At 42.8% G+C, this 10,053-nt stretch overlaps 1 protein-coding gene across 1 annotated transcript; it reads right to left on the bottom strand.

The window, feature by feature from the left end:
* Nucleotides 1-2,016: 2,016 nt before the first annotated feature.
* On the bottom strand, nt 2,017-6,411 carry LOC129858646 (leukotriene C4 synthase-like). The gene is made up of 3 exons (XM_055927947.1): nt 6,354-6,411; nt 6,168-6,267; nt 2,017-2,266 (listed from the first exon to the last, which is right to left on the bottom strand). The coding sequence occupies exons 1-3, from the start codon at nt 6,409-6,411 to the stop codon at nt 2,017-2,019; spliced, it is 408 nt and encodes a 135-aa protein (XP_055783922.1).
* Between the last annotated feature and the right edge of the window lie 3,642 nt (nt 6,412-10,053).

Here is a 10,053-nt window from a genome sequence, read left to right as displayed (position 1 = left end):
AGCATTGTCCTGGTTTGGCCGGGGAAGGCTGTCATTGTAAATAAGAATTTGTTCTTAACTGACCTAGTTAAATAATAAATAAGCAAATGTAAAGTCACTAGCCTGTACAGTGGCCTAGTTAGCTAGCTAGCAACCTAAGTTAATAAGCTAAGATTAATGTTACTAGCTAGGCTAGTCGACTGTCAGTGTGGTGATAGCTAAGTTTAGCTTAGCCAAACAATTTGATGGTATTTACTGTTAGCTAGACAAGCTGGCTGCTTTAGCTTGCTAGCTAGTTGTATGCCATAGCTCTATCCAGCTCATTAGAAGTTGTTACCAACATTGTAGTTAGTTGTGACATACCAATTTCCACATAAGTAATAACCTAATACTACAATAAGTATATACAATGTAAATACACAGTAATAGCTTCTATATGATAATATATCCGTAATACCTGATGAATAAATATAATTTGCTTTAGAAGTATTATGCAGTGATGCACTTGTAATAACCATAATAAGAATGAATACCTGCAATTACAAAAAAAGTGCATTTTAGTACCTTTTCATATGAGAGCTCGCTAGACCCTTAGTGATTCTGAAAACCATGTTTGTATGTCCCACACATTTATAACGGCTTCCCTTTGGAAAGCATGACACATTTTTTAACAGTACTTTGGTTTACACTGAAAACGTGTTATTTGTTCATCCATAAAATGTCACGTAAAAGGACTTACAAACAATGCAAGAAGATGGCGTCATTAGCAGAGGATAATGCCATAACCGAAGTGGTAGATGTCGAGATCCCTAAGCAAGAGGTACAGGAACCAACTGTGGTTGCTCTAGATGATGATATACTTCCCAAATATGGTAAGTATTGCTTGATTCGTCCAAATTTTTGGTCCCAGTAGAAATATTACAATTATTTTGGGGGGAAAGTTAAATATCTGACCAGACCAAAGCACCAGACTCTGTCGGCTCTTTGATATTGTTTATGTGACGAGTCTGTAATATTGACATTGCCAAGTGATAGCTAGTAGGTAGAACCTTTGTAAGCTTCAGTTCATATTTCAGTTCAGAAGTGCGGCAACCATGAATTGATCAGAGAGGGTGATGGGAGCCTCGCCCCATGCATATACTTATACCCCTTTCACACCAAGAACCAGGGTTTTACCCTGTGTATTTGAAGTGGGTAAAACCTGTCCCAGACCCATTCATACTAAACCTACAACACAGGTAATAAGCATGCAAGGCCATTCATGGAAAATGCCTGTTCAGCAAACTAGTAGTGCTGTTGCGTTTGGACATTACTGACTACAGGTCAGTGAACACAGATCGACCCATACAGACCAACAGCTTGCTTACAAGTGTTATTAGGTAGGCCCTAAATCCATCTTTATTGTTTGTGTTTTGAATATTGTGGAGGAAAGAATGGTTATCCAACCTGCTTGTGTGTGTGTGTATCACAGATCTGTGCATTAGCCAGGCTATAAACTATAAAAAGGGCAGGCTGGTCCATTGCCTAGTGGTTGGGAATCCCTGCTGTAACCATTCATCTGTTGGCTGACAGCCTGAATGTTCTCTGTGTTTCTCCCTTTGGGACAAGGGGATCAGACTCCCTCCATACAACAACCAAGTCCTGTCTCATCTGTTGGTCAGTGTGTTTGCATATAATGAAAACAAAATCTGATTTGCAGATTATAAATATCAGCACAACACTAATCAAATATATATATATATATTATCTTTCGTCATGTTTAGCATTTTAGTCAATGTTAAGTTCCAGCACATATCACACACAGGTATCCATACCAAAGTCATACAACATAACCTTAATCACCTACAGAAAACAGGATATCCAAAAAACATATGTTTCAAACAATATACTTTGGCGCCACCTTCTGTTCAAATTTGCCAACTGGCAGTAGATGGACATGGACAGAAACGTCTCCCACACAACTCCTCCCTGTAACAATCTCTTCCCATCTCTCCCACCTCCCTTCACACATCTCCTTCCTTTAATCTCTTCTCCTCATCACTCCCTTTCTTCATTGCTCCCCCTCTCCTCCTCAGTGAGGCAGAGGACAGTGCTGGAGCGCTGGGTAAGGTCCAGACCCAGGTAGAATCGACACACATAATCCAGAATCCCCAGTGTGGGGAACCTGATCAGAACCCACAGAATCTTAGCACTGAAATACAGAGGGGCTAGTCGGAGGGAGATAAGGAGGGGGAGAGGGAGAGCAAGAAAGACATATTTTTGCGAATTATTGAGCAATAATTCAGATTCAAATCAAATTGTATTTTCACATGCGTCGAATACAATAGGTGTAGACCTTACAGTGAAATGTTTACTTACAAGCCCTTAACCAACAACGCTTTAAGAAGTTAATAAAAAATAAATGAAGTAAAAAATTGAAAATAGAAGTAGAAATACAAATAATGAAAACAGCAGCAGTAAAATAACAAGCAAGGCTATATACAGGGGGTACCGGTACAGAGTCAATGTGCGGGGGCACCGGTTAGTCGAGGTAAGTGAGGTAATATGTACATGTAGGTAGAGTTAAAGTGACTATGCACAGATTATAAACAGTAAGTAGTAGCAGCGTAAAAGAGGGGTCTGGGTAGCCCTTTGATGAGGTGTTCAGGAGTCTTATGGCTTGGGGTTAGAAGCTGTTAAGCCTTTTAGACCACGACTTGGTGCTCCGGTACAGCTTGCCGTGCGGTAGCAGAGAGAACAGTCTATAACTAGGGTGGCTGGAGTCTTTCACCATTTTTTTGGCCTTCCTCTGACACTGCCTGATGATATAGAGGTGCTGGATGGCAGGAAGCTTGGCCCCAGTGATGTACTGGGTTGTACGCACTACCCTCTGTAGTGCCTTGCGGTCAGAGGCCGAGCAGTTGCCATACCAGGCAGTGATACAACAAGTCAGGATGCTCTCGATGGTGCAGCTGTATAACCTATTGAGGATCTGAGGATCTTTTCAGTCTCCTGAGGGGGAATAGGCTTTGTCGTGCCCTCTTCGCGACTGTCTCAGTGTGTTTGGATCATGATAGTTTGTTGGTGATGTGGACACCAAGGAACTTGAAGCTCTCAACCTGTTCCACTACAGCCCTGTCAATGAGAATGGGGGCGTGCTCGGTCCTCCTTTTCAGGTAGTCCACAATCATCTCCTTAGTCTTGATCACGTTGAGGGAGAGGTTGTTGTCCTGGCACCACACAACCAGGTCTCTGACCTTCCTATAAGTTGTCTCATCGTTGTTGTGTCATCAGCAAACTTGATGATGGTGTTGGAGTCGTGCCTGGCCATGCAGTCATGAGTGAACACGGAGTACAGGAGGGGACTGAGGATCAGCGTGGCAGATGTGTTGTTCCTTACCCTTACCACCTGGGGGCGGCCCGTCAGGAAGTCGAGGATCCAGTTGCAGAGGGAGGTGTTCAGTCCCAGGGTCCTTAGCTTAGTGGTGAGCTTAGAGGGCACTATGGTGTTGAACGCTGAGCTGTAGTCAATGAATAGCATTCTCACATAGGTGTTCCTTTTGTCCAGGTGGGAAAGGGCAGTGTTGAGTGCAATAGAGATTGCATCATCTGTGGATCTGTTGGGGCGGTATGCAAATTAGAGTGGGTCTAGGGTTTCTGGGATAATGGTGTTAATGTGAGCCATGACCAGCCTTTCAAAGCACTTCATAGCTACAGACGTGAGTGCTACAGGTCGGTAGTCATTAAGGCAGATTACCTTAAGTGTTCTTGGGCACAGGGACTATGGTGGTCTGCTTGAAACATGTTGGTATTACAGACTCAGTCAGGGACATGTTGAAATTGTCAGTGAAGACAACGGAGAGTGTGATCACACAGTCATTCAGAACAGCTGGTGCTCTCATGCATGTTTCAGTGTTACTTACCTCGAAGCGAGCACAGGAGTAATTTAGCTTGTCTGGAAGGTTTGTATCACTGGGCAGCTCGCGGCTGTCCTTCCCTTTGAAGTCTGTAATAGTTTGCAAGCCCTGCCACATCCGACGAGCGTCAGAGCCGGTGTAGTACAATTCAATCTTCGTCCTGTAGTGACGCTTTGCTTATTTGATGGTTGGTCAGAGGGCATAGTGGGATTTCTTATAAGCTTCCGGGTTAGAGTCCCACTCCTTGAAAGGGGCAGCTCTACCCTTTAGCTCAGTGAGGATGTTGCCTGTAATCCAGGCTTATGGTTGGAGTATGTATAAACGGTCACTGTGGGGACGACATCATCGATGCACTTATTGATAAAGCCAGTGACTGATGTAGTGTACTCCTCAATGCCATCGGAAGAATCCCAGAACATATTCCAGTCTGTGCTAGCAAAACAGTCCTGTAGCTTAGCATCTGCTTCATCTGACCACTTTCTTATTGACTGAGTCACTGGTGCTTCCTGCTTCAGTTTTTGCTTATAAGCAGGAATCAGGAGGATAGAATTATGGTCAGATTTGCCAAATGAGAGTCAGGGAGAGCTTTGTACACGTCTCTGTGTGTGGAGTAAAGGTAGTCTAGAGTTTTTTCCCCCTCTGGTTGCACATTTAACATGCTGATAGAAATTATGTAAAACTGATTTGAGTTTTCCTGCATTAAAGTCTCCGGCCACTAGGAGCGCCACCTCCGGATAAGCGTTTTTAATATAATATACTTTTAGGTGTCAGGGAAAATGTATGGAGTAAAAATTACATTATTTTCTTTAGGAATGTAGCAAAGTAAAAGCAGTCGAATATAAATAGTAAAGTACAGATACTTAAGTATTTTTTGGGGGGGGTAACACTTTAAAGTGTTTTTATTTAAGTACTTTATATCACTGGTAGAATACACAAGGTGGAAGTTCGAAATTTGGTTGCGCATCAGCAGTTTTTCTTGTTTTGTCAGTCATGGACAGTCAGTCAATTAGCCATGTCAGCTAACCATTTTTAGAGTGATAAGTTAGTATAGCCAGTTATCATGGCTGAATACTGACTGTGCACGTGCCCAGAGTCGCTGACCTACAGTGGGCCCCCATTTAATTTGTTAGTCACTCTCACTCAGAGACCATAAGTATGGCATACAGTGCATTGGTAAAGTATTCAGACCCCTTGACTTTTACCACATTGTTACATTACAGCCTTAATATAACATTTATAAAATAGTTTTTTCCCCTTATGAATCTACACACAATATCTGAAAATGACAATGCAAACCAGTTTTTTTGACATTCTTGCTAATTTAAAACCTGAAATATCACATTTACATAAGTATTCAGACCCTTTACTCAGTACTTTGTTAAAGCATCTTTGGCAGCGATTACAGCAGAGTCTTCTTGGGTATGACGCTACAAGCTTAGCACACCTGTATTTGGGGAGTTTCTCCCATTCTCTGCGTTGCTGCACAGCTATTTTCACGTCTCCAGAGATGTTCGATCGGGTTCAAGTTTGGGCTCTGTCTGTGCAACTCAGGAACATTTAGAGACTTGTCCCAAAGCCACTCCTGCATTGTCTTGGCTGTGTGCTTATGGTAGTTGTCTTGTTGGAAGGGGAATCTTTGGCCCAGTCTGAGGTCCTGAGCGCTCTGGGGCAGGTTTTCATCATGAATCTCTGTAGTTTGCTCCGTTCATCTTTCCCTCAATCCTGACTAGTCTCCCAGTCCCTGCCGCTTAACATCCCCACAGCATGATGCTGCCACCGCCATGCTTCACAGTAAGGATGGTGCCAGGTTTCCTCCAGACGTGATGCTTAGCATTCAGGTCAAATTGTTCAATCTTGGTTTCATCAGACCAGAGAATCTTGTTTCTTATGGTCTGAGAGTCTTTAGGGGCCTTTTGGCAAACTCCAAGCGGGCTTTCATGTGCCTTATACTGAGGAGTGCCTTTATGGTAGAGTGGCCAGATGGAAGCCACTCCTCAGTAAAAGGCACAGACTTAGGGTTTGCCAAAAGGCCCCTAAAGACTTTCAAACCATAAGAAACAAGATTATCTGAACATGAAACCAAGATTGTAAAAACTAAATACCCACCGACACTAGTATAATGCTCCCCAAGTGTTTGATAAGACTAGGACATTTCCCAAGACTAGGTCATTTCTCTAGGGTATTTCTCAACACTAAGTGAAGAATGACACGTCAGGTCATTGCTTAAATGATATGTAGGTAAGGTGAAGACGTTAGTAAACATTTCTGATCTACCAGCTCTAGCAGACCTACTGAACTCTAAAGACCCTCTCAAACTCTGGCGGTCCCGAGGTGCAGGGCGGCGAGACTAAATACTTGCGTCTGGCGTATGTCACCTGGAGTGAGAAGTAAGCTGCACCAAATACACACACACCTTAGTCTGCAGGTAGCCATGCCCATAATGTAAACACTTTATGCAATGTATAGTGAACAAATTACCTTTCTCTAACACACCCAACACCGTTATTCCTGCAATGAGCATTACCTGATCCAGCATGTCTTAGAGATAAAAGTGTCTGTCTTTCCAACCTGGTGTTTAGATGCTGTTTCCCTGAGTGAGGGGACCGATAGGTGTCAACTCTGGGCAATAGGCTGCGATCTTCGAGTGGCCTGGATCACGTGGGTAATTTATTATCCAATTCTTCATCAGGGGTTTGATCATTAGTCATAAATTAGTTTAATCATTAGTCATCATACCTCCATTTTGCAACTAAAATTAGTTTCTATTGGATAAATGTAGGTATGTTCCTCCCTGGTTCATTACGCTTCTTCCACTTAAAAGTTTTGCAACAGATTCGTCATTATGATTACACCCCTGGTAGCCCAGTGCAATGGTCAAGGAGCAGACGGTTTCATGTCTGTCTACGCATATTTATCTATGCTATATTACAAAAAAACAACAAAAAACAGCCCCATTGCAGACACCGACGTTTTGCTCCCAGACAAATTAAAACAACTTATTTGCTCACTTTGAGGACAACAGTGCCACTGACACGGTCCGCTACCAAAGCTTGTGGGCTCTTCTGTGGCCAACGCGAGTAAAACATTTAAAATGTGTTAATACTCGCAAGGCTGCCGGCCCAGACGGCATCCCTATCCTCAGAGCATGCGCAGACCAGCTGGCTGGCTGGTGTTTACGGACATATTCAACCAACCCCTATCCCAGTCTGTTGTTACCACATGCTTCAAGATGGCCACCATTGTTCCTGTTCCCAAGAAAGCTAAGGTAACTAAACTAAATAACTAATCGCCCCATTGCACTTCTGTCATCATGAAGTGCTTTGAGAGACTAGTCAAGGACTATATCACCACCCTACCTGATACCCTAGACCCACTACAATTTGCTTACCGCCCCAATAGGTCCACTGACGATGCACTCGCCATCACACTGCCCTATCCCATCTGGACAAGAGGAATACCTACGTAAGAATGTTGTTCATTGCCTACAGCTCAGCATTTAACACCATAGTACCCTGCAAACTCGTCATTAAGCTCGAGACCCTGGGTCTTGACCCCCGCCCAGTGCAACTTGGTCCTGGACTTTGACGGGTCGCCCCCAGGTGGTGAAGGTAGGAAACATCTCCACCCCCACTGATCCTCAACACTGCGGCCTCACAAGGGTGCGTTCTCAGCCCTCTCCTGTACTCCCAGTTCACCCATGACTGCATGGCCATGCACGCTTCCAACTCAATCATCAAGTTTGCAGACGACACTACAGTGGTAGGCCTGATTACCAACAACGAAGAGACGGCCTACAGGGAGGAGGTGAGGGCTCTCGGAGTGTGGTGTCAGGAAAATAACCTCTCATTCAACGTCAACAAAACAAAGTAGATGATCGTGGACTTCAGGAAACAGCAGAGGGAGCAGCCCCCTATCCACATCGAAGGGACAGCAGTGGAGAAGGTGTAAAGTTAAGTTCCTCGGCGTACACATCACGGACAAACTGAAATGGTCCACCCACACAGCCAGTGTGGTGAAGGCGGCGCAACAGCGCCTCTTCAACCTCAGGAGGCTGAAGAAATGTGGCTTGTCATCTAAAACACTCACAAACTTTTACAGATGCACAATCAAAAGCATCCGGTCAGGCTGCATCACCGCCCTCAACCGCAAGGCTCTCCAGAGGGTAGTGAGGTCTGCACGTCGCATCACCGGGGGCAAACTACCTGCCATCCAGGACACCTACAGCACCCGATGTCACAGGAAGGCAAAAAAGATCATCAAGGACAATAACCACCCGAGCCACTGCCTGTTCACCCCGCTATCATCCAGAAGGCGAGGACAGTACAGGTGCATCAAAGCTGGGACCGAGAGACTGAAAAACAGCTTCTATCTCAAGACCAGACTGTTAAACAGCCATCACTAACATAGAGAAGCTGCTGCCAACATAGACTCAAATCTCTGGCCACTTAAATAAACAGACTAAATAAAAGGTATCACTAGTCACTTTAAATAAAACCGCTTTAATAATGTTCACAGAGGTATCACTAGTCAATTAAATAAAACCACTTTAATGTTTACATATCCTACATTACTCATCTCATATGTATATACTGTATTCTATACCATCTACTGCATCTTGCCTATGCCGCACGCCATCACTCATCCATATACTTATATGTACATATTCATCCCTTTACATTTGTGTGTATAAGGTAGTTGTTGTGAATTTGTTAGATTACTTGTTAGATTTTACTGCAGTCGGAACTAGAAGCACAAGCATTTTGCTACACTTGCATTATCATCTGCTAACCATGTGTATGTGACCAATACAATTTGATATATCAGCATAGAGTCAATGCTATATACTCCCCTACACATTTATTTGGACAGTGTCGCTAAAACTTTTAATTTCACTCTGTACTCCAGAATTTGAGATCAAACGTTTCATGAGGCGACAGTAAAGAACGTCACCTTTTATTTTAGGGTATTTTCATACATATGTTTAACCGTTTAAGAAATTAAAGCATTATGTATCCAGTCCCCCCCCCATTTGAAGGTGTCATAGTTATTTGGACAAATGCACATAGGGTGTTAAATTCAGTTAAATGTAGTATTCGGTCCTATATTATTAACACACAGACTACATCAAGCTTGTGACTACAAACTTGTTGGATGCATTGTCACTTTTATCATAAGGGTAGAGTATGTTTCTGAGCACTTCTACATTAATGTGGATGCTACCACGATTACAGAGAAACATGAATAAATAATGAATAATGATGAGTGAGAAAGTCCGAGGCAAAGATCATAACCCCCCCCCCAAAAAAAGTTTGTCATGGGGGTATGATATTTGTGCGTCTAACTTTCTCACTCACCATTATTCAGGATTCATTCAGGATTATCCGTAATCATGGTAGCATCCATATAAATGTAGAATTATTCAGAAACAAATACGTAGGGGAGTGTATCAGGGATGGGCAACTCCAGTACTCTGGGTCCTGATTAGTGTCAGTGACACATTTTCCCCAGCACACCTGATTCAATTTCAAGTTAATAAACGTATTACATTCTAAACTGGAGACCATGAACAGTTGATTTTGAGTCCAGAGTTAAGGTTGGGACAGAAATGTGCCAGGCTTGTCAGTCAGGCCCCCGAAGACTGGAGCTGCCCATTCCTGTGATATATGATGCAAAAATAATTACAAGGAAGGACAAGAAAAGAGATGGAAGAAAGTCAAATCATCATGACTAAGTGGATGGCATACATAGGAATACACTGTTCTGCAGGATTCTACTCACACCTTACATTGGCATTTAATATTATAATGCTTGTCAGTAACAATTCACACACACACAAAAAAATAACTATATTTACATAATACTCTTGTTTTACAGAGAACCATATTAAAAGTATGAAATACTTACAAAAATCCGCTGCAATATACATATAAAAATAAGATCTATCTTCAGAACAAAATCGGAAAATGCATACAAAAAAATATATCGAAAAATGTACAAGGAGCCCCTGACACAAAAGAGGATGAACAAATTCAAACATCTCAACTTAAGTATCTGGCTGTACTGTCGTTCAAGGGAATGGAAAAAGATTGTCTGCAATGGGTCTGAAGGCAATAATGTCCACTATTCATACATTATCTTATAGCTTGGTTATTAAAATGACAATGGACTGAATGTTTAA

Source organism: Salvelinus fontinalis, chromosome 6, assembly GCF_029448725.1.
Source record: "Salvelinus fontinalis isolate EN_2023a chromosome 6, ASM2944872v1, whole genome shotgun sequence".
Lineage (NCBI taxonomy): Eukaryota > Metazoa > Chordata > Actinopteri > Salmoniformes > Salmonidae > Salvelinus > Salvelinus fontinalis.
The sequence above is the reverse complement of the archived record's forward strand: the minus strand, read 5'-3'. Positions and strand labels throughout refer to the sequence as shown.